Source organism: Pseudophryne corroboree, chromosome 5 (genome assembly GCF_028390025.1).
Source record: "Pseudophryne corroboree isolate aPseCor3 chromosome 5, aPseCor3.hap2, whole genome shotgun sequence".
NCBI lineage: Eukaryota > Metazoa > Chordata > Amphibia > Anura > Myobatrachidae > Pseudophryne > Pseudophryne corroboree.
In genome coordinates this window covers 102,088,867-102,114,628 of record NC_086448.1, presented here as the reverse complement: position 1 = coordinate 102,114,628, position 25,762 = coordinate 102,088,867, and the positions used below count along the sequence as shown (strand labels likewise).

Genomic DNA, 25,762 nt, shown 5'->3' with positions numbered 1-25,762 from the left:
GTGTAGATAATGGGTAGGACAGCCAGATGCAGTGTAGATAAAGGGTAGGACAGCCAGATGCAGTGTAGATAAAGGGTAGGACAGCCAGATGCAGTGTAGATGAAGGGTAGGACAGCCAGATGCAGTGTAGATGAAGGGTAGGACAGCCAGATGCAGTGTAGATGAAGGGTAGGACAGCCAGATGCAGTGTAGATAAAGGGTAGGACAGCCAGATGCAGTGTAGATAAAGGGTAGGACAGCCAGATGCAGTGTAGATAAAGGGTAGGACAGCCAGGTGCAGTGTAGATGAAGGGTAGGACAGCCAGATGCAGTGTAGATGAAGGGTAGGACAGCCAGATGCAGTGTAGATAAAGGGTAGGACAGCCAGATGCAGTGTAGATAAAGGGTAGGACAGCCAGATGCAGTGTAGATAAAGGGTAGGACAGCCAGATGCAGTGTAGATGAAGGGTAGGACAGCCAGATGCAGTGTAGATAAAGGGTAGGACAGCCAGATGCAGTGTAGATAAAGGGTAGGACAGCCAGATGCAGTGTAGATGAAGGGTAGGACAGCCAGATGCAGTGTAGATGAAGGGTAGGACAGCCAGATGCAGTGTAGATAAAGGGTAGGACAGCCAGATGCAGTGTAGATGAAGGCTAGGACAGCCAGATGCAGTGTAGATAAAGGGTAGGACAGCCAGATGCAGTGTAGATGAAGGGTAGGACAGCCAGATGCAGTGTAGATAAAGGGTATGACAGCCAGATGCAGTGTAGATAAAGGGTAGGACAGCCAGATGCAGTGTAGATAAAGGGTAGGACAGCCAGATGCAGTGTAGATAAAGGGTAGGACAGCCAGATGCAGTGTAGATAAAGGGTAGGACAGCCAGATGCAGTGTAGATAAAGGGTAGGACAGCCAGATGCTGGGCAGAGAAATGGGAAAGTAACCACATTCTGGACAGAGGGGGGGAAGTTGGCAGCCAGATGCTAGGCAGAGAGATGGGGGGGGAACAGACGCTGGGCAGACAGAGGGTGGGATAGCCATATGCTGGGCAAAGAGATGGGGGAGACAGATGCTGGGCAGAGAGAGGATGGGGGACAGATACTGTAGAGAGAGAGAGTGGAGGCAGATGCTGTGGAGTGGGGGGGGGGGGGAGATGCTGGGCAGAGAGAGGAGGGGAGGCAGATACTGGGCAGAGAGAGGAAGAGAGACAGATGCTGGACAGAGAGAGGAGGGGAGGCAGATGCTGGACAGAGAGAGGAGGGGAGGCAGATGCTGGACAGAGAGAGGAGGGGAGGCAGATGCTGGACAGAGAGAGGAGGGGAGGCAGATGCTGGACAGAGAGAGGAAGAGAGACAGATGCTGGACAGAGAGAGAGTGGAGGCAGATGCTGGGGAGTGGGGGTTGGGAGACACTGGGCATAGAGAGGAGGGGAGGCAGATACTGGGCAGAGAGAGGAGGGGGACAGATGCTGGACAGAGAGAGGAGGGGAGGCAGATGCCAGGCAGAGAGAGGAAGGGGGACGGAAGCTGGGCAGAGAGAGGGGGGGGGGGGGGGGGGCAGATGAAAGGCAGATAGAGGAGGGGGGGGAGACAGATGCTAGGGAGAGGGGGGGCAGATGCTAGGGAGAGGGGGGAGGCAGATGCTGGGAAGAGAGAGGAGGTAAGGCAGATTCTGGGGAGGGGGGCAGATTCTGGGGAGAGGGGGGGGGGGGAGTTACTGGGCACAGACTCTACAGTGACAGACATGCTGCATAGAGAAGAGGAGAGGACAGGCAGGAGCTACAGAGATAGGAGCAGTTACTGTGAAGACAGAGGAGACAGGCTGAATACTCACAGTGTCCATGCTGTGAGTTCGCCGTGTTCCATGGGTCAGAGGAGCATGTGACAGTCGCCTCCAATCAGGGGCTCTTCTAATCAGCATGTGCCGAGCTCTTCCAATCACAGCTCGGCACATGCTCTTCTGCTCCTACTACTGAGATCAAGGTGGAGAGGCTCGGGCTCGGCCCCGCAGTGAGTTCCAGGGACTTCCCCCACTGCTGCTAGTGCTGCTCTCTCACACAGTCATGTAAGCACCCCCCTCTCCCTCTCCTTCCCTGTGCTGCCGGCAGGGGCGGATTGGGTACAAAAAGCGGCCCTGGAAAAATTTGTACTAGTGGCCCCACATGGGCAGCACCAGAGGTGTAAGGTCTAGCCATGGGCCATGGCAGCAGCACCCTCCCCCCAAGACTTTCCAGATAGTGGGCATGTCTAGCATCAAGGGGGAAGTTAAAAATAAATAAAATTAAATATTATTAGCACATTATATGGTACACCTTCAGAATTTAGGAAACTATATCATGCTTTAGAAAGATATATTTTCTTGCTTATTACACCAACCATATTCCAATATTGCTATTCACTCAATCTTATAGGTCAGCCAAGCAGGCAGATAGAGCATACACTAGATCATCTGCAATCACAGGCTAAGTGGCAGTAATTTTCATATATGCAAATTATTTTGCATCTTATTCATTATGTCTATAAAAAGGACCACATGTCCTCAAACAAAACAGGCCCCACGGGTGCATCGGCCCACCGGGAATCTTCCCTGCAAACCCTATGGCCAATCCGCCTCTGGCTGCCGGCGCCGCTGAATTTCATGTGACAGGCGCAGTGGCAGCCGACACTTGCAGCAACAGGCTCTGCTGAGCGGTTAGCGCCGTGCCTGCTCACTGGTCTCCCAGACCCTTCTCCAGAAATATGTCAAAAATCATTAGTTAGTAAATGTGGGATTTAGACCCTGAAATACAAAATCGACCAAACATCGTCCAAAAATCGACCCAGATCAACTTTTAGTAAATATACCCCTAAATCCCACATTTACTAACAGATGATTTTTGACGTTTTTTTTTTAAAGGATGCCAAAAATCATCTGTTAGCAAATGTATAATTTAGACCCTGAAACAGAAAGTCTTATCAAAAATCATAAAAAAATCAACATATATTGACCCAAATCGACTTTTAGTAAATATACCACCCAGCATTACAATGCCTCCTTTTGTTATACTTTTTATACGTCAATATCTAAAAAACATTGTCCCCTTTAATTTCTTTCTTGGGGGCATATTCATTATCCTTTGTCACAATTTCTAAACTCCCTACTAAAGTATGGGGCTGTAGATATTGTGACTTTCATCAAACTCTGAAAATGCTTTATTTTTGGAGTTTGAAGGTGAAACTGTTCACCATCCTGAGATGGCGAACAGCCCCCAAATCTTTTTACAAGCTGCTCATGCAGCAGAGGGGGGTGGCACAGGAACAACGTGGCGGTGGGAGGGGGGGCGCGAACCACACATGCCGACATTCTGGCTGACCCCTCTGGTCTGGTCGGCGCAGCGGGGGGTCATGTTGCTGAATGGGGGGCATGGCAAGGGGGGTGACGGGGACATGATGCCGAATAGGGTTGGGTCAGAATGCATGACAGGGTGATCACGTCATTGTAGCCCCACCCCCACAACACAGTGCGGTGATTACCGGCATTGTGAGGCAGGGGGGCGAGGCCATGTTGACACAATTCAGTGCAAATCACGTCATCGAACCCCCGGATCGAGGAATCTGCGGGGGAAGGGCGTCCGATCAGGAGACTTGCCCACTGTTCCAGGAGGCCGGTAACGCCACCCGATTTTCGGGAGCCTCTCAGCCATTCTGAGAGAGTAGGCAAGTATTAGTCGTATACAGGAACAAGGTACGGAGTGGGCCGTGGCTGCAGCCGGACACACAGGAACAAGGTGCCGGCAGAGGGGTGCCGTGGCTGCAGAGGGGAAAGTTATCACTTTTTAAAAAACTGTCTTCTCAGAAAGACCAGTTTTTCGGTAGTGATAATGTAATGATGGGGGCATAATGAATAGTGAACAAATTGTGAAAGAATACATTGAGAATTGAAAACTAAAAATTCTCATCGCACTATTTTTTGATGATGGATATGCCCCTTGGTCTCCTTCTACCAGATATACAGCTTTATCTTCAGTCTTCTGGGTCTGTTTATAAGGCCCAAAAGTAACACTTTTTGTTTTTTTTATCTGTGCTTCTTACCCCCTTTGGGAACCAGATTGACTTTATTTCTTGATGTATTTCTAAACTGTCTGACACTAAGGTCTGTTGCTCATAAGAGCGTGTTCCGTATCATTTCCCACTGCTCCAACGTTCTGCTAAAATATATCCACTCTGCCAAATTCATGCACATTTTCCTATCTCTACAAAGTCTGCCTTACAAAAATCTAACACCTCCATCATTGTGTGACATGTGTCTTCCTCTGTCTTTATACTAAAACACCTGGACTAATGGTCACCCACACTTACTGTATTTCTGACACTCTGTCACATTTGTAATTACTAAGCCAAGAACTTGACGTGTCTAGTAGCTGTTATTGTAATGCTCATCTCTTTTTCCACTATTGAACTATCATCTCCTATAGCCGCAAATAAGCACTTTATCCTTTTTTATGTGTTCTGTAACGTAATTAGCTGCAGTTCTACCTAAAAAAAATAAAATGAACAGAAACTGAAGGAAATGATAGCAATCAATAGGAAAACACTTTTCTCTAACGTCCTAGTGGATGCTGGGGACTCCGTCAGGACCATGGGGAATAGCGGGCTCCGCAGGAGACAGGGCACATCTAAAAAGCTTTTTAGGTCACATGGTGTGTACTGGCTCCTCCCCCTATGACCCTCCTCCAAGCCTCAGTTAGGTTTTTGTGCCCGTCCGAGAAGGGTGCAAACTGGATGGCTCTCTTAAGGAGCTGTTTAGTAAAGTTTTTTTTTTTTAGGTTTCTAATCAGTGATTCCTGCTGGCGACAGGATCACTGCAACGAGGGACTTAGGGGAGAGACTTGCAACTCACCTGCGTGCAGGAGGATTGAAGTTTTAGGCTACTGGACACTGAGCTCCAGAGGGAGTCGGAACACAGGTCAGCCTGGGGTTCGTCCCGGAGCCGCGCCGCCGATCCCCCTTACAGACGCTGAAGAAAGACGGCGGAACGGAGGTCCGGAAACAGGCGGCAGAAGACTTCACAGTCTTCAGAGAGGTAGCGCACAGCACTGCAGCTGTGCGCCATTGTTGCTACACGGCTCACTGACACGGTCACGGAGGGTGCAGGGCGCTGCTGGGGGCGCCCTGGGCAGCAATATAAATACCTATTTGGCAAATAAATACATCACATATAGCCATTAAGGCTATATGTATGTATTTAACCCAGGCCAGTTTTCCTAATAACCGGGAGAAAAGCCCGCCGTGAAAGGGGCGGAGCTTATTCTCCTCAGCACTCAGCGCCATTTTCCTGACCAGCTCCGCTGGTGAGGAAGGCTCCCACTCTCCCCTGCACTACAGAAACAGGGTTAAAGAGAAGGGGGGCATAAATTGGCGATATAATTATATATTAAGAGCCCATATATAGAAACAACACCTTCTAGGGTTGTTATATACATTATGGCGCTTTTGGTGTGTGCTGGCAAACTCTCCCTCTGTCTCCCCAAAGGGCTAGTGGGTCCTGTCCTCTATCAGAGCATTCCCTGTATGTGTGTGCTGTAGGTCGGTACGTGTGTGTCGACATGTATGAGGAAAATGTTGGTGAGGAGACGGAGAAAATTGCCTGTAATGGTGATGTCACTCTCTAGGGAGTCGACACCAGAATGGATGGCTTACTTATGGAATTACGTGATAATGTCAACACGCTGCAAGCCGGTTGACGACATGAGACAGCCGGCGGACAAATTAGTATCGGTCCAGGCGTCTCAGACACCGTCAGGGGCTTGTAAAAACGCCCATTTACCTCAGTCGGTCGACAGACACTGACACGGACACTGACCCCAGTGTCGACGGTGAAGAAACAAACGTATTTTTCCTTTAGGGCCACAAGTTACATGTTAAGGGCAATGAAGGAGGTGTTACGTATTTCTGATACCACAAGTACCACAAATAAGGGTATTTTGTAGGGTGGGAATAAACTACTTGTAGTTTTGCCTGAATCAGATAAATTAAATGAAGTGTGTGATGATACGTGGGGTTCCTCCGACAGAAAGTTATGGGCGGTATACCCTTTTTCCCGCCAGTAGTAAGGGCGAGTTGGAAAACACACCTTAGGGTGGACAAGGCGCTCACACGCTTATAAAAAAACATGGCGTTACCGTTTCCAGATACGGCCGCCCTCAAGGAGCCAGCTGATAGGAAGCTGGAAAATATCATAACAGTATATACACACATACTGGTGTTATACTACGACCAGCAATCGCCTCATCCTGGATGTGCAGCGCTGAGGGGGCTTGGTCGGATTTCCTGACTGAAAATTTTGATACCCTTGACAGGGACAGGATTTTATTGTCTATAGAGCATTTTAAGGATGCATTTCTATATATGTGTGATGCGCAGAGGCATATTTGCATTCTGGCATCAAGAGTAAATGTGATGTACATATCTGCCAGACGAAGACACGACAGTGGTCAGGTGAGGCAGATTCCAGACGGCATATGGAAGTATTGCCGTATAAAGGGGCGGTCCATTGGACCTGGTGGCCATGGCAACAGCTGAAAAATCCACCTTTTGTTACCCCGAGTCACATATTGGCAGAAAAGGACACAGTCTTTTCAGTCTCAGTCCTTTCGTCCCCATACGGGCAGGCGGGCGAAGGCCAGTCATATCTGCCCAGGGGGAGAGGAAAGGGAAGAAGACTGCAGCAAGCAGCTCATTCCCAGGAACAGAAGCTCCTCACGGCTTCTGCCAAGTCCGCAGCATAACGCTGGGGCCGTACAAGCGGACTCAGGTGCGGTAGGGGGTCATCTCAAGAGTTTCAGCAACACTCGCAAGGGAACTCCGGGATCCTACATGTAATATCCCAGGTGTACATTGGAAATTCGAGACGTCTCCCCCTCACACAATTCACAGGCTGTATTCCCAGCAGGTGATAATCAAAGTACCCTTCTTACAACAAGGATGGGGGTAGTATTCCACACTATATTGTGGTACTGAAGCCAACCGGCTCGGTGAGATCTGAAATATTTGAACACTTACATACAAGCGTTCAAATCAAGATGGAGTCACTCGGAGCAGTGATAGCGAACCAGGAAGAAGGGGACGATATGATGTCACTGGATATCAGGGACGTTTACCTACAGGTCCAAATTTGCCCTTCTCACCAAGGGTACTTCAGGTTCCTGGTACAGAACTGTCACTATCAGTTCAGACGCTGCCGTTTGGATTGTCCACGGCGCCCCGGGTCTTTACCAAGGTAATGGCCGGAATGATGATTTTTCTTAAAAGAAACATGGACGCTTTCCTGATAAGGGCAAGGTCCAGAGAACAGTTGGAGGTCGGAGTAGCACTATCTTAAGTAGTTCTACGACAGCACGAGTGGATTCTAAATATTCCAAAATCGCAGCTTTTTCCGACGACACGTCTACTGTTCCTAGGGAAGATTCTGGACACAGTCCAGAAAAACGTGTTTCTCCCAGTGGAGAAAACCAGGGAGTTATCCGAGCTAATCGGGATCCTCCTAAAACCAGGAAAAGTGTCAGTGCATCATTGCACAAGAGTCCTGGTAAAAATGGTGGCTTATTACGAAGCAATTCCATTCGGCAGATTTCCCGCAAGAACTCTTCAGTGGGATCTGCTGGAAAAATGGTCCGGATCGCATCCTCAGATGCATCAGCGGATAACCCTATATCCAAGGAAAAGGGTGTCTCTCCTGTGGTGATTACAGAGTGCTCATCTTCTAGAGGGCCGCAGATTCGGCATTCAGGATTGGATGCCGGTGACCACGGAGGCCAGCCTGAGAGGCTGGGGAACAGTCACACAGGGAAAAAATTTCCAGGGAAGTGTGATTAAGTCTGGAGAATTCTCTCCGCATAAATAAGCTTAGAGCAAATTTATAATGCTCTAAACTTAGCTAGACCTCTGCTTCAAGGTCAGCCGGTATTGATCCAGTGGGATAACATCACGGCAGTCGCCCACGTAAACAGAAGGGCGGCACAAGAAGCAGGAGGGCAGTGAAAACTGCAAGGATTTTTCGCTAGGCGGAAAATCATGTGATAGCACTGTCAGCAGTGTTCTTTCCGGGAGTGGACGACTGGGAAGCAGACTTCCTCAGCAGGCATGACCTCCACCCGGGAGAGTGGAAACTTCATAGGGAGTTTTTCAACATGATTGTGGACCGTTGGCAAAGACCAAAGGTGGACATGATGGCGTCCCGCCCGAACAAAAAACGGGACAGGTATTCCGCCAGGTCATGAGACCTTCAGGCGATAGCTGTGGATGTTCTGGTAACACCGTGGGTGTACCAGTCTGTGTATGTGTTCCCTCCTCTGTTTCTCATAACCAGGGTATTGAGAATTATAAGACATAGAGGAGTATGAACTATACTAGTGGCTCCGGATTGGCCAAGAGGGACTTGGTACCCGGAACTTCAAGAAATGCTCACAGAGGACTAAGGGCCTGGGGAGCTAAGAAGGGACTTGATTCAGCAAGTACCATGTCTATTCCAAGACTTACCGCGGCTGCGTTTGACGGCATGGCGGTTGAATGCCGGATCCTGAGGGGAAAAGGCATTCCATAAGAGGTCATACCTACCCTGGTCAAAGCCAGGAAGGAGGTGACCGCACAACGTCATCACCACATGTGGTGAAAATATGTTGCGTGGGTGAGGCCAGGAAGGCTCCACGACGGAAATTCAACTAGGTCGATTTCTACACTTCCTGAAAACAGGAGTGTTTTGGACCTCAAATTGGGGTTCATTAACATTTAAATTTCGGCCCTGTAGATTTTCTTCCAGAAAGAATTGACTTCAGTTCCTGAAGTCCAGATTGTAAAGGATGTATTGCATATACAGCTTTTTTGTGCCCCTAGGGGCACCGTGAGATCTCAACATAGTGTTGGGATTTCTTACAATCATATTGGTTTGAACCGCTCAAATCTGTGGATTTGAAATATCTCACATGGAAAGTGACCATGCTGTTGACAAATATCTCACATGGGAAGTGACCATGTTGTTAGCCCTGGCCTCGGCCAGGCGATTGTCAGAATGGGCGGCTTTGTCTTACAAAAGCCCATATTAAAATTTTCCATTTGAACAGGGCAGAACTGGGACTCGTCTCCAGTTTCTTCATAAAGGGGTGTCAGCGTTTTCACCTGAAACAACCTCTTGTGGTGCCTGCGGCTACTAGGGACTTGGAGGACTCCAAGTTACTAGACGTGGTCAGGGCCCTAAAAATATATATATATATATATATATATATATAGTTAGGACGGCTGGAGTCAGAAAGTCTGACTTGCTGTTTATACTGTATACACCCAACAAGCTGGGTGCTCATGCTTCTAAGCAGTCTATTGCACGCTGGATTTGTAGTACAATTCAGCTTGCACATTCTGTGGCAGGCCTGTCACAGACGAAATATGTAGATGCCCATTCCACAAGGAAGGTGGGCTCATCCTGGGCGGCTGCCCGAGGAGTCTCGGCATTACAACTTTGCCGAGCAGCTACGTGGTCAGGGGAGAACACGTTTGTAAAATTTTACAAATTTTGATACTCTGGCTAAGGAGGACCTGGAGTTCTCTCATTCGGTGCTGCAGAGTCATCCGCACTCTCCCGCCCGTTTGGGAGCTTTGGTATAATCCCCATGGTCCTGACGGAGTCCCCAGCATCCACTAGGACGTTAGAGAAAATAAGAATTTACTTACCGATAATTCTATTTCTCGTAGTCCGTAGTGGATGCTGGGCGCCCATCCCAAGTGCGGATTGTCTGCAATGCTTGTACATAGTTATTGTTACAAAAAATCGGGTTATTACTATTGTTGTGAGCCATCTTTTCGGAGGCTACTTCGTTTTGTTATCATACTGTTAACTGGGTTCAGATCACAAGTTGTACGGTGTGATTGGTGTGGCTGGTATGAGTCTTACCCGGGATTCAAGATCCTTCCTTATTGTGTACGCTCGTCCGGGCACAGTACCTAACTGAGGCTTGGAGGAGGGTCATAGGGGGAGGAGCCAGTACACACCATGTGACCTAAAAAGCTTTTTAGATGTGCCCTGTCTCCTGCGGAGCCCGCTATTCCCCATGGTCCTGACGGAGTCCCCAGCATCCACTACGGACTACGAGAAATAGAATTATCGGTAAGTAAATTCTTATTTTTTAGCGAACAGGAAAAGGGACCTGGAAAATGAGATCATCTACTGTACATCTGTTTAAAGGATGATGCAACATTAGATGAACTAGTAAATGTAAAACATATACAGTACATACACCATTATTCCACTTCAAGGACCATTCATTGGGGATCCAGATAGGATCCCGTCGGTCAGTTTCCCGGCAGTTGAAATACCGACGCCAGAATCTTGTGTGTACAGTATGTTGTTTTCTGTGTCAGGTGCTAAACACTAATTTGACATTATGTTGATGCGGAACATTATATTACTGAAGGACCACAAATTCAAGTCCAGTAAGTCAGTGAGGTTAGCGGTGCAGGAATAACACTGGTGATTTATATTACAGAATGCGGCGGAGACATCAGTGGCGATACCGGGACCATCAGCTCTCCTAATTATCCCAACTTGTACCCTCACAGTCGTGTTTGTGAATGGAGAATAACTGTGCCGGAGGGGAGACGTGTAACACTGACTATTAATGACCTACAGCTGCAAGACCACCAGAACTGTGACTACGATTATATAGCTGTAAGTAATGCAGATTATGAGCTGTGTCATTTATTAATTAACTGGAACGCTGCATATATCGGAACATTTCCCTATGGGGAAGAGCTGAAGTCATTTACGTGCCAGAGAAAACGTGGAAGCGCAGTCCTGGATTTGTGCGCAGTGCTGCTTGTACATCCGCTATGTACATACTGTATATCAGGGGCGTAGCCAGAACTTTGTGGGCCCCATAGCAACATTATGAAGGGGCTCCCGTCCCAATGCTTCTAAAGAGACACTTCTCTGCAGCAGTTGTTCATTTTATGCCCTAGTTCATTTTCTGACCCATAGTAGAGCCTTATTTAATGTTATGCCCCATGGTAGTGCCCTAGTTTCTTTTATGAATCGCAGTAGTGCTTAAGTTCACACTATGGCCCTCATTCCGAGTTGTTCGCTCACTAGCTGCTTTTAGCAGCATTGCACACGCTAGGCCGCCGCCCTCTGGGAGTGTATTTTAGCTTAGCAGAATAGCGAACGAAAGATTAGCAGAATTGCTACTAAATAATTCTTTGCAGTTTCTGAGTAGCTCCAGACCTACTCCTAGATTGCGATCACCTCAGTCCGTTTAGTTCCTGGTTTGACGTCACAAACACGCCCTGCGTTCGGCCAGCCACTCCCACGTTTTTCCAGCCACTCCTGCGTTTTTACCTGGCACGCCTGCGTTTTTTAGCACACTCTCTGAAAACGGCCAGTTTCCGCTCAGAAACACCAACTTCCTGTCAATCACACTACGATCACTCGAGCGATGAAAATACGTTGCTCGAGCTTGTGTAAATCTATTAAGTTTTGTGTTAAATAACTAAGCGCATGCACGCTGCGTACCATGCGCATGCGCATTTAGCAACAAATCGCAGCATAGCGAAAATCGTCAATGAGCGAACAACTCGGAATGACCACCTATGTCACATTTCAGAGCTGCCAGTACACATTATGCCGCACATATATAGTGCTCCCTGTTCATATTGTGCCATATTACAGTGCCCAGTTCATATTATATAACATTAAAATGCCCTACAGTTCATTTTATACCACATTACAATGAGCAGGTCCAGGGGCACATCTAGATATATTGTAGGCCCCAAGGAAAAAGTTTGAAAGGACCCTTACGTACCACCCAATGGTGAAAAATGTATATAACACATGTAACTGCGACAGGAAAGGTGGCCCCTCTCAGCTCTGGGCCCCATAGCAGCTGCACTGCCTGCACCTACGCCCTTGCTGTATATAAACTATATATGTGCACTACCACTGTGTATTTTCGGAAGGTGACATATTACTGTACATGGCCATTTGCAGGATTGCGTTTCCAGATGGTAATGTGTGTTCCAGAATAATTTAAAGCAACACTTCCTGCAAACTTTCATTTATCTACTATCCCTTTATTAAATTACATTTTAATTGTGTTTCCTAAAATACGGTAATATGACTGACACCGGCATCCCGACAATTAGAATGCCGGCAGGGGACGGGGTAAATTATTTTACCCCTCCCCTGTTCCCTAACCCTAACTCGCATGGGGTGGCGGCTAGGGCTAAGATAGTGGGGGTGACGGGTGGGGCTAAGTCACAGGGGGAGGCAGCTAGGCCTAAGAATCAGGGGGGTGGCGACTACGGCTAACCCCCCCCCCCCCCCCCCCCCCTCTGGTGCCTAGCCCTAACCTCCCTGGCTCTAACCCTAACCATCATACCGATACTTACCTTTGGGATGTTGGTGGTTGGTGTTCTGGCGCCGGGATTATGAGCGGGGTTGAGATTCCGGCGTCGGTCACATGCCTGCCAGCTTCCCGCGTCCCGTTATTTCTCCACCAAGAAATGGTCTGTCCTATACAAAGTGCACTTGGTGTCCCATTTCACGTATTGGCTAACATCTGTTCTCCATCATCTCCAAGGAGGTGTAAAAAAAGAGTAAAAATGCTCTGTAGCCCCTCTTGAGTAGGAACACCCCCTAAATGTGTGAACTGGACCTCATATAGCTCATATAGTTGTGCTGCAAGAACATTTTTGTTTTTTGATGCAACTGGGATAAAATGTTTCTTATTCTCCACTAAGAAAAGGAGTCCATGGAAGGTATACGGATAGCTTTCTGTTTTACATTCTGTATGAGACAGTCCCCAGAGTATAATACAGGTATTGCCAGATAACGCTCGCATGATCAATACACATAGGGGGTCATTCCGAGTTGATCGCTAGCTGCTGTTGTTCGCAGCGTAGCGATCAGGCTAAAAATCAGCACTTCTGCGCATGCGTATGGACCGCAGTGCACACGCTGATCGTACTTTCACAAAACACTATGCAGTTTCATACAATGTCGAGCGACTCTTTTCAGTCGCTCTGCTGATTGGTGAGTGATTGACATGAATGGGGCGTTTCTGGGAGGTAACTGACCGTTTCCCGGGAGTGTGTTAAAAAAACGCAGGCGTGCCTGGGGAAACGGGGGATTGGCTGGCCGAACGCAGGGCGTGTATGTGACGTCAAAACAGGAACTAAATAGTCTGAAGTGATCGCAAGCTAGGAGTAGGTCTGGAGCTACTCAGAAACTGCATGAAAATATTTTGGAGCAGTTCTGCGAACCTTTCGGTCGCACTTCTGCTAAGCTAAGATACACTCCCAGAGGGCGGCGGCCTAGAGTTTGCACGGCTGCTAAAAGCAGCTAGCGAGCGATCAACTCGGAATGACCCCCATAGTCATCCTGCACATCGCTCAATGTATGGAAACCTTTACTTGCTGTAGGATATGTGTTGTATACTGCATCTTAAATTCTTTATTTAATGTAGAGGTTGTGGACTTTTCTTGTCCAATATCACACTGCAAATCTTTATTTTTTTACATTTTATAAAAGGTAAAGAAGAATGACATTTTTGAGAATCAGAATTTAATGCAGCAGACTGTAATAACTCTGTAGTTGGGTTTCAAGCCTAATTAAGCCGACAGTCATTTTCTTTGTTTGGCCCTCAAAATGATCCTAAGCAGTGAGAATATTAGTGTTTACATAGGGAAAGCTTATCCAATATCAGAGCATAGCCAGATTAAGGGGGGGTCGCAGGGCATACAGTACCCCGGGCTCCCTTTGTTAGGGGGCCCCCAATACAGAGCACACCAACATCGTTAGCTTTCCCTCTCACGCAGTAGCAGAACCAGACAGCCAGAATGCGAGGAGGGCAGTATGCATTACAGGCAGAGTATCAGGTTTTATGAGCTACCGATTGAGCTTTCCGACCAGAGGAGAGATAGGAGGGTGGAGAGAGCTGTAAGTGACATAGGGATCCCATCTTCTCCTTCTCCCTGCCTGGGTCCTATGTACCTGGCATTATTCAACTATTAGTTTATATCTAATATACCCCATTGGATTAAATTTAATATACACAATCCATACATCCTAACATGACTCAGTCCTGGAGGGATAACATGCTACTGTATATTAAGTTATGATTGCAATCACGTGTGTTGAAAACACCTTTCATATCTATGAAATAGTTCAACACAGGTGACAACAATCATATATTAAGAAGGAAGTGCAGGTAAACAGTATTTTATCCCTCCTGGAATGGGTCATGTTGGGGGGTATGTACAATCTAAAATACACTCCCCTGCCTTCCACCAGGGTCCCCCTTGTCTTAAGTGCCCCAGGCACCCCCAAGGCTTAATCCGGCCCTGTATCAGAGTGATTGGCCACTGTGTTTCTATAGGGTGGTCTATCCCTATTCGTGTGCTGCACCTTTGGAAGAGTTTTGCATTGAATGTGTTTAGATCTTATGGGTAATGTTCTCATAAATAAATCTCCTGTTTAATTATGATACCTTAAGCATTAATCCATCAAGATAACACAAGCATTAAAATATGGTATATATAATAAAATTCCTAATGCTACACTTATTATGTAAAACTAAAGAATAATTGTCATCATTTATTTATTCTCTCAGTGGCAAATCTCAATATCAGTGCTCAGTATCAGTGCTTATTGCTGCTCAGTAATACTAGTACAGTGTCTTGTGCTGCATCTTGCTGCTGTAGGGTGCTGTGGTAGTAGTGTCCTGTGACTGTGTATCGTTCATCCTCATTCCAGTCACAGTGGTATCTGGGGGGGGGGTGACAATTCCAGAGTGCTTTAATGCTGCTCAGTAATACTAGTACAGTGTCTTGTGCTGTTCAGTGTCAGTTCTCTGTAGTATCATCAGTGCTCAGTATCATCAGTGCTCAGTATCAGTGCTCAGTATAATCAGTGCTCAGTACCATCAGTGCTCAGTTTAATCAGTGTTCAGTATAATCAGTGCTCAGTATCATCAGTGCTCAGTATCAGTGCTCTGTATCATCAGTGCTCAGTATCAGTACTCAGTATCATCAGTGCTCAGTATCAGTGCTCAGTATCATCGGTGCTCAGTATAATCAGTGCTCAGTATCAGTGCTCAGTATCATCAGTGCTTAGTATCAGTGCTCAGTATCGTCAGTGCTCAGCATCATCAGTGCTCAGTATCAGTGCTCAGTGTCCTCAGTGCTCAGTATCAGTGTTCAGTATCATCAGTGCTCAGTATCATTAGTGCTCAGTATCAGTGCTCAGTATCATCAGTGCTCAGTATCAGTGCTCAGTATCATCAGTGATCAGTATAATCAGTGCACAGTATAATCAGCGCTCAGTATCATCAGTGCTCAGTATCAGTGCTCAGTATCATCAGTGATCAGTATCAGTGCTCAGTATCATCAGTGCTCAGTATCATCAGAGCTCAGTATCATCAGTGCTCAGTATCAGTGCTCAGCATCATCAGTGCTCAGTATCAGTGCTCAGTGTCCTCAGTGCTCAGTATCAGTGTTCAGTATCATCAGTGCTCAGTATAATCAGTGCTCAGTGTCATCAGTGCTCAGTATCAGTGCTCAGTATCATCAGTGCTCAGTATCAGTGCTCAGTATCATCAGTGCTCAGTATAATCAGTGCTCAGTATAATCAGCGCTCAGTATCATCAGTGCTCAGTATAATCAGTGCTCAGTATCAGTGCTCAGTATCATCAGTGCTCAGTATCATCAGAGCTCAGTATTATCAGTGTTCAGTATCAGTGCTCAGTATCATCAGTGCTCAGTATCAGTGCTCAGTATCATCAGTGCTTAGCATCATCAGTGCTCAGTTTCATCAGAGCTCAGTATCATCAGTGCTCAGTATCAGTGCTCAGTATCATCAGTGCTCAGTATCAGTGCTTCGTATCATCAGTGCTCAGCATTATCAGTGCTCAGTATCATCAGTGCTCAGTATCAGTGTTCAGTATCAGTGCTCAGTATCATCAATGCTCAGTATCATCAGTGCTCAGTATCAGTGCTCTGTATTATCAGTGCTCAGTATCATCAGTGCTCAGTATCATCAGTGCTCAGTATAATCAGTGCTCAGTATCAGTGCTCAGTATAATCAGTGCTCAGTATAATCAGTGCTCAGTATCATCAGTGCTCAGTATCATCAGTGCTCAGTATCAGTGCTCAGTATCATCAGTGCTCAGTACCAGTGCTCAGTATCATCAGTGCTCAGTATCATCAGAGCTCAGTATCATCAGTGCTCAGTATCAGTGCTCAGTATCATCAGTGCTCAGTATCATCAGTGCTCAGTATCAGTGCTCAGTACCATCAGTGCTCAGTATCATCAGTGCTCAGTATCATCAGTGCTCAGTATAATCAGTGCTCAGTATAATCAGTGTTCATTATCAGTGCTCAGTATCATCAGTGCTCCATACCAGTGCTCAGTATCATCAGTGCTCAGTATCATCAGAGCTCAGTATCATCAGTGCTCAGTATCAGTGCTCAGTATCATCAGTGCTCACTATCATTAGTGCTCAGTATCAGTGCTCAGTATCATCAGTGCTCAGTATCAGTGCTCAGTATAATCAGTGCTCAGTATCAGTGCTCAGTATCATCAGTGCTCAGTATAATCAGTGTTCATTATCAGTGTTCAGTATCATCAGTGCTCAGTATCAGTGCTCAGTATCATCAGTGCTCAGTATCAGTGCTCAGTGTCTTGTGGTGCTCAGTAATACTACATTACTAATACTAGTACAGTGTCTTGTGCTGCATCTTGTTGCTGTAGGGTGCTGTGGTAGTGTCCGGTCACTGTGCATAGGTCATCATCATTCCAGTCACATTGGGATCTGGTATCTATCTAGTGGTATCTAATTCCAGACATTACTGCCGTCTAATTCCAGATATATTACTGGCATGTAATTCCACACATTAAAAAATGGAGAACAAAAATTTGGAGGGTAAAATAGGGAAAGATCAAGATCCACTTCCACCTAGTGCTGAAGCTGCTGCCACTAGTATGTATATATTTTACCAAGTACAATCCTCATGACCTCTAAGAACAAAATGCAACCAATTTTGTATAAAACCATTTACATTGTGATTTGCATGTGATTGTACATACCTGGCCCTCATTCCGAGTTGTTCGCTCGCAAGCTGCTTTTAGCAGATTTACTCACGCTAAGCCGCCGCCTACTGGGAGTGAATCTTAGCTTCTTAAAATTGCGAACGAAAGATTCTCAAAATTGCGATTACACACCTCTTAGCAGTTTCTGAGTAGCTTCAACCTTACTCGGCATCTGCGATCAGTTCAGTGCTTGTCGTTTCTGGTTTGACGTCATAAACACACCCAGCGTTCGCCCAGACACTCCTCCGTTTCTCCAGCCACTCCCGCGTTTTTCCCAGAAACGGTAGCGTTTTTCCGCACACACCCATAAAACGGCCAGTTTCCGCCCAGTAACACCCACTTCCTGTCAATCACACTACGATCACCAGAACGATGAAAAAGCCGTGAGTAAAATTCCTAACTGCATAGCAAATTTACTTGGCGCAGTCGCACTGCGGACATTGCGCCTGCGCACTAAGCGGTGCAAAAAAAAATACAGAGCGAACAACTCGGAATGACCCCCACCTGTTTGTCACTTTGCTCTATCATGCACAGTTAACATACAGCAGAACAACACCAGTAATTAGGCACCTGAACTTTTAACTTGAACAAGTGAAACCTTACACTCTCAGCCTAGATAACACTGGTTTCGTCTCAAACTAACTATGTTCCACAAATTGATTTTCTGCATTGCTCTTCATGGAGTATTCATAAAGACCATTGCATCATTCAGTCTCCCAGCAACTCAGCCCTCTGTACATGTTGTCCCCTCAATTCTACACTCCCCTCTTATTAGCACTCATTAATTTTTTACTTCCCTATACTCATTGACAATAACATCTACAACCTCTCACCATAAAAAAAACTTTCACAAACCTCTGACACCCACATTTATCCCTCTCTTCTGCTTCTGATAGCTGGTGACATTTCACCAAATCCAGGACCCAGCCACTTGCATCGCTCACATTCACCTGATTCACAGCAACATAGAAATCCAGCTAACCTCATAAACATCACATGTCTTCCATCACCCTCCAGATCACTAAAATGTGCCTTATGGAATGCACGCTCTGTTTGTAACAAATTAACATCCATCCATGACCTGTTCATATCCAACAACATCAATCTGCTGGCTATAACAGAAACCTGGCTCACACAATCTGACACAGCCTCCCCTACAGCACTGGCACATGGTGGTCTCCACTTTACACACACCTCCAGACCCGATAACCATAAAGGAGAAGGAGGAGTTGGACTTTTACTTTCCCAATCTTTTGCATACACTGTTCTACCACAGGTTCCATCACTCACATTTACATAATTTGAAGTACATTCCATTAGGGTTTACTCTCCTTTCTCTCTGCATGTTGCAGCTATCTACCGCCCACCTGGGCATCCAAAACAATTTTTGGAAGATTTTTCTTCCTGGCTCCCTCACTGTTATGCACACCAGTGCCTGCAGGAATGTACTGGTGTTTGAACTGTTATACACACCAGTGCCTGCAGGAATGTACTGGTATCTGAACAGAGAGGGATGCAAAACAAATGAACTCACAGACAGACTGGGAAATATGACATAACGTACACAGAAGGTGATAGGGTAACAAAACCAACACAGAGTGAACAGAGAAGCCCAGAGGCTAAGAAACTGGGTGTCTCCCTAGTATTAGATATGCTTAGATGGAAAAAGCAAGATGTTGTGTTTTAATACGTAGAGAACCCGAAATGCTGTTGCTAAGGGCAACAGCAAAACCCTAAAGGGTTACCAACGGGTGTGGCAGTAAACTCCTTGGTCAGAGATGGAATAATAGACACAAGGAGAGTCTCCACAATCCTAATTCTCACTTGCAGGGCCCAGGTTCAGCTTACTGCCACTAAACTGACACATGGACGCCCTGCACAGTGAGAGAGGATTATGCAGGCAGGTCTGAAAGTACAGCCACAAACCTGCTGGGTTCACAGAATAGCAAAAGAACCTCAGCAGGCTAAACGACTGACTCCAGTCTTACTGCTAGGTCTGGATTGGCAGAGTGTAGTACCAAATGCCCAGGCCTATTTGCAGTAAGCAACAACAAAATACAAAGCTACACAGTACTGGCTAACTTTCAGGAACTGACTAACCAACAAAGATTCAGCAGCATCTGCTTAAGCTGAGAAGGGGCCTTATAAAGCAGGTGCTGTCCACGCCCCCCTCAGACCTCACAGACTGTGAGCACAAAAACCAGCACCGGATCCCATGCCTGTAACCACTGCACAGCAAAAGACCCGAACCGGAGTATCAGCTGCGCTCAGGTTACTCCGCTAGCACTTGTCTCCCGGTTGCCATGACGACGTGGCAGCACAGGGCAGGAGACCCTAACAGTACCCCCCCTCTGACGAGGGGTCAAAGAACCCCCACCACCGGGTTTATCGGAGAACTGCGAGAAGAAAGAGCGTATCAGTCTGGGGGCATGAAGATCACAACTGCGCACCCACGACCGCTCCTCCGGGCCATACCCCTTCCAGTGCACCAAAAATGACAGGCGACCCCGAACCATCTTGGAGTCAAGAATCCTTTCAACAACAAACTCCCTCTGGCCACGTATCAGAAGAGGGGAAGGTCTTCCTCTGGAAGAAGGATTACTAATCGCCCGTTTTAAAAGGGAACAATTAAATGTTTTATTGATACCCAAAGAACGGGGCAGATCTAACTGAAATGCCACCGGATTGATAACCCTGGTGATCTTATAAGGGCCGATGAACCGGGGCCCTAACTTATGAGATGGCTGTTTCAACTTCAAATTCTTGGTAGACAACCAGACGAAGTCTCCTAATTTGAAGCTGCAGGGTCTTTTCCGCTTATCAAAAACCCTTTTGGTCACTAATGACACAGACACAAGGGCTTTCTTCACTTTCCTCCAAATACCTCTAAGGACCGAAACGACAGAGGAACCACCAGGCGTGGAGTCCAGGGGGTCAACAGAATTGGCCTTAGGATGATGCCCATACACACAAAGGAAGGGAGAGATCCCTGTAGCAGAGTGAGCCGCGTTGTTATAGGCAAACTCCGCCATTGACAGATGAGCAACCCAGTCAGTCTGACACTTGGAGACATAACACCTGAGGAACTGCTCCAAGGTCTGGTTCACCCTTTCAGTCTGCCCATTAGACTGCGGATGGTAGCCTGACGACAAGCTGACAGAAATCTGGAGATCGGAACAAAATGCCCTCCAGAATTTGGCCACAAACTGGGATCCGCGGTCAGAGACCACATCAAGTGGCAACCCGTGGAGGCGCACAACATGCAGCATAAATAATTCAGACAGGCGTCTGGCAGATGGCAGCCCAACCAGTGGAACGAAGTGCGCCATCTTCGAAAACCTGTCAACGACAACCCAGATGGCTGTCATCCCAGAGGATTTGGGCAAGTCCACAACAAAATCCATTGAAATGTGGGTCCATGGCTTAGATGGAATAGAGAGTGGATGTAATGGGCCAACAGGAACCCCTCTAGGAGTCTTATTTCGGGCACAGATGTCACATGCCCGAACCCACTGATCCACATCCTTAGCCACCGAGGGCCACCACACCGCCCTAGATAGCAACTCCCGAGTTCTGGCAATACCCGGGTGACCTGCCGACTTCTTGGCATGGAATTCCAGGAACACTCGCTGTCTTAACCTAGGAGGCACAAACAAAAGACCTACCGGAAGGTCTGGAGGAGCCTGCTCCTGTGCTCTAAGGACTAATGACAAGAGGTCCTGGGTAATGCCCACTTTAATACATGATGGGGACACAATGGGCAACGGCTCCTCGGTGGTCTCCTGGATTGGAGCAAAACTCCGCGAGAGCACATCAGCCTTGATGTTTTTTGACCCAGGGCGATATGTTATCAAAAAATTAAAGCGAGCAAAAAACAAAGCCCATCGTGCCTGCCTGGCATTGAGACGCTTCGCTGACTCTAAATATGCCAAATTCTTATGGTCGGTGAGAATTGAGACCACAAACTTAGCCCCCTCAAGCCAGTGTCTCCACTCCTCGAGTGCATCCTTAATAGCCAACAATTCCCGGTTACCCACGTCATAATTCATCTCGGCAGGCGAAAATTTACGGGAAAAGTAAGCACAGGGATGAAGGCGATTATCAGACACTCCCATCTGAGAGAGCACTGCCCCAATACCCATCTCAGAGGCATCCACCTCCACCACAAAAGGACGCTCTGGATCTGGGTGTCGCAGCACCTTGGCCGATACAAATGCCCTTTTGAGACGGGCAAAAGCCGATTTGGCCTCACGAGACCAGTGAGCAACATCCGCCCCTTTCTTAGTGAGTGCCACAAAGGGCGCCACTATAGACGAAAATCCAGCGATAAATCGTCTATAAAAATTTGCAAAGCCCAGGAAACGCTGAAGCGCCTTCAAACTAGTGGGCTGCACCCAATCCAGGACTGCCTGTACCTTGGAACCCTCCATTTGGAAACCTTCTGGGGAGATAATATATCCTAGAAATGCGATTTGCTGAACTTCAAATTCGCACTTCTCCAGCTTCGCCCCAAGCCGGTGGTCTCTGAGTTTCTGGAGGACTAAGCGTACATGCTTCCGATGTTCCTCCAGGGAATGGGAGAAGATTAGGATGTCATCTAAGTATACAACTAAGAATCTATCCAAATATTCCCTGAGCACATCGTTCATGAAATCCTGAGAGACTGCCGGGGCATTACAGAGCCCAAAAGGCATCACCAAATATTCATAATGCCCTGAGTGGGTATTAAAGGCAGTCTTCCATTCATCCCCCTCTCTTATTCGGATTAGATTGTACGCACCGCGTAGGTCAATCTTAGAAAAAATGGTGGCAGTACGAAGCTGGTCAAACAAGACCGAAATGAGAGGCAGTGGGTATGAGTTTTTAATCGTGATACGGTTCAATTCCCTGAAGTCGATGCAGGGTCGCAATGAACCGTCCTTTTTACCCACGAAGAAGAACCCCGACCCAACTGGAGACTGTGAAGGTCTGATAAATCCTTTAGCCAAGTTCTCCTTAATGTACTCTGCCATAGCCTGAGTCTCAGGACGTGACAGAGAGTACAACCTGCTCTTGGGAAGCTTAGCATTCGGCAACAAATCAATGGCACAGTCATAGGGGCGATGGGGAGGTAGTACCTCTGCAACTTTTTTGGAGAACACGTCCGCAAAATCTGCATAACACCCTGGCAATCCTGGCAAACTTAGCTGCGAGAGCCTGACTGGAAGGCTCAAGCAACTCCTGAAACAATCAGTACCCCAACTAAGAATCTCCCCAGAGACCCAGTCAAATTGAGGATTGTGGGCCCTTAACCAGGGTAACCCCAACACCAATGGGGCAAAAGTACAGACAGTCACATAAAAGGACAATTTTTCAGAGTGTGTGGCTCCAATAAACAAAGAAATCTGGCTAGTGCAAGAGGTAATTTTACCCTGGGATAATGGTTCCCCGTTTAACCCACAAATCTCAATTTCCGACGCCAAGGGTACTAAGGAAACAGAGTGTTTCAGGGCGAATTGGCGGTCCATAAAAACCCCGTCGGCCCCACTGTCCACAAAGGCCTCAGTCTTGACAGTTTGACCGAGGATCTTCAAGGTCACCGGAATGATAAAAGTCTTCTTGGGAAATTCTGACTTCTGGCCTGACAGGATATTTCCCATCACCCTCAGGCCCTGAAGTTTTCCGGCTTTTCTGGGCATGATACTACCACATGACCCTTATTCCCACAGTACAAACACAACCCCTGCTGTCTCCTCCGCGTCTTCTCACGCGAGGAGAGGCGGGTAGCCCCAATCTGCATAGGCTCCTCGGAAAATTCCTCAGAGTCTGAGGTTCCCTTGGGAAAGAAGGAAACCTCGGTCTCCCTTTCAAGCCTACGCTCTCTCAGCCGTCTATCCACCCGGATGGATAACTGCATGAGCTGATCCAAGCTATCAGGCAAGGGATATTGTACCAGTTGGTCTTTTATCTGGTTAGAAAGACCTCTTCGGTACTGGTGTCTCAGGGCTGGATCATTCCACTGGGTATCATGGGCCAACCTCCGAAACTCCGTACAGTAAACCTCAACTGGCCTTCGCCCTTGCTTAAGGATCGAAATCTGAGCCTCGGCTGAGGCCGTCTTGTCAGGGTCAGCATACAACATGCCCAGTGCCGTAAAAAAAGCATCAACACTTTTAAGCGACGGACAGTCAGGCTGCAACCCATATGCCCAGACCTGTGGGTCTCCTTGTAGCAAGGAAATCACTATGCCCACCCGCTGAATCTCTGACCCAGAAGACTGAGGCCTAAGCTGGAAATATAACTTGCAGCTCTCCTTGAAACAAAAGAACTGCGAGCGATCTCCAGAAAAACGATCCGGAAGATTTACTTTCGGCTCCTTAACCCCTGAAGGTGCTGCTGCTGCGGGAGCTCCGCCAGCGGCCTGGGAGGTGTGCATTTTAATGGACAAATCATTAAATTGATGAGTCAGGACCTGCACCTGATCGACCACCTGTTGCAACGTATTTTGAGGGGCATGCTCCATATTCCCACAAAATTTCAACAGGAGTATTGGGCTGCTGAATATGTTATGCACACCAGTGCCTGCAGGAATGTACTGGTGTTTGAACTGTTATACACACCAGTGCCTGCAGGAATGTACTGGTGTCTGAACAGAGAGGGATGCAAAACAAATGAACTCACAGACAGACTGGGAAATATGACATAACGTACACAGAAGGTGATAGGGTAACAAAACCAACACAGAGTGAACAGAGAAGCCCAGAGGCTAAGAAACTGGGTGTCTCCCTAGTATTAGATATGCTTAGATGGAAAAAGCAAGATGTTGTGTTTTAATACGTAGAGAACCCGAAATGCTGCTGCTAAGGGCAACAGCAAAACCCTAAAGGGTTACCAACGGGTGTGGCAGTAAACTCCTTGGTCAGAGATGGAATAATAGACACAAGGAGAGTCTCCACAATCCTAATTCTCACTTGCAGGGCCCAGGTTCAGCTTACTGCCACTAAACTGACACATGGGCGCCCTGCACAGTGAGAGAGGATTATGCAGGCAGGTCTGAAAGTACAGCCACAAACCTGCTGGGTTCACAGAATAGCAAAAGAACCTCAGCAGGCTAAACGACTGACTCCAGTCTTACTGCTAGGTCTGGATTGGCAGAGTGTAGTACCAAATGCCCAGGCCTATTTGCAGTAAGCAACAACAAAATACAAAGCTACACAGTACTGGCTAACTTTCAGGAACTGACTAACCAACAAAGATTCAGCAGCATCTGCTTAAGCTGAGAAGGGGCCTTATAAAGCAGGTGCTGTCCACGCCCCCCTCAGACCTCACAGACTGTGAGCACAAAAACCAGCACCGGATCCCATGCCTGTAACCACTGCACAGCAAAAGACCCGAACCGGAGTATCAGCTGCGCTCAGGTTACTCCGCTAGCACTTGTCTCCCGGTTGCCATGACGACGTGGCAGCACAGGGCAGGAGACCCTAACACTCACTTCCTATCCTCTGACATCTCCACCATTATCATGGGTGATTTCAATATTGCTATTGATTGTCCAAAATCTGCTGCGCATGCCTCCAAACTACTCTCTCTAACCTTCTCTCTTGGCCTCTCCCAATGGACTGACTCCTCTACTCATCAGGCGGGCCACTGCCTTGATCTAGTATTCAGCAGATGATGCTCCATCTCTGAACTCACTAACACTCCTTTCCCCCTCTCAGATCACAACCTTATCACCTGCATGCTCTCCTCTGTTAATTCAAACCCTGTGTTGCTGAAGTCCTCCAATCTTCCTCAAACCCGCAGAAATATTAACACAATTAATCTTCAAGAACTTTCCACTTCACTCCAACAACTGCTTTCACCTATTTCTGCATTCACCTCTCCTGAGATGGCTTTATCACACCTTAATCAGACTCTAGAACTAGCCCTTGATGAAGTGGCTCCAGCTACCCATCACACTCTACGTAGGCCTAGATGTCAACCATGGCACTCCAAATTAACAAGACAACTACAAAAACTCACCCGAAAACTTGAACGTCAGTGGCATAAATCTCGTATTTCAAGTGACTTCCTCACATATAAGACTGTCTACCATTCTTATAGAAATGCCCTGGATACTGCCAAACAAACATATTTCCAAACTCTTATCTCTGCTCAAGCCTCTAACCCCAAACGACTCTTTAATACATTTAAATCACTTCTGAATCCTCCAGCACCTACCCCACTCGCCACTATCAAGGCATAGGATCTTGCTTCCTACTTCAAGGAGAAGATTGATAAGATTCAAGATGAAATGGTATGCTCTTCGGCAGCCAGTGACCTGGTCCGTTCTTTACCTGAACCCTCTGGCACTCTTTCTTCATTTGATCCCACAAATGAAGATGAAGTATCATCACTCTTCTCATCCTGCTTCTCTACTACCTCTCCTCTTGATCCTTTACCCTCACAAATAAGTAAAGCTCTGTCTCTGGTGCTCATCCCTACCTTAACTAACATCTGTAATCTCTCTCTCTCTCTCTACTGGTATTTTTTCTTCACTCTTCAAGCATGCAGTGATTACTCCCATTTTAAAAAAACAAAATTCTGACCCTAATGCTCTCTCAAACTACCGCCCTATCTCTCAGCTCCCTTGTCTCTCTAAGCTACTTGAGAGACTTGCCTACACTCGACTCACACACTTTCTTAACTCATACACT

At 47.1% G+C, this 25,762-nt stretch overlaps 1 protein-coding gene across 1 annotated transcript in view; it reads left to right on the top strand.

The window, feature by feature from the left end:
* Nucleotides 1-25,762, top strand: part of CUBN (cubilin) — a 729,033-nt gene that overhangs the window by 527,662 nt on the left and 175,609 nt on the right. Inside the window, exon 47 of the mRNA XM_063921523.1 lies at nucleotides 10,492-10,673. Within this exon, the coding sequence (XP_063777593.1) occupies nucleotides 10,492-10,673 (182 nt within the window). The remainder of the gene's footprint in view (nucleotides 1-10,491; nucleotides 10,674-25,762) is intronic.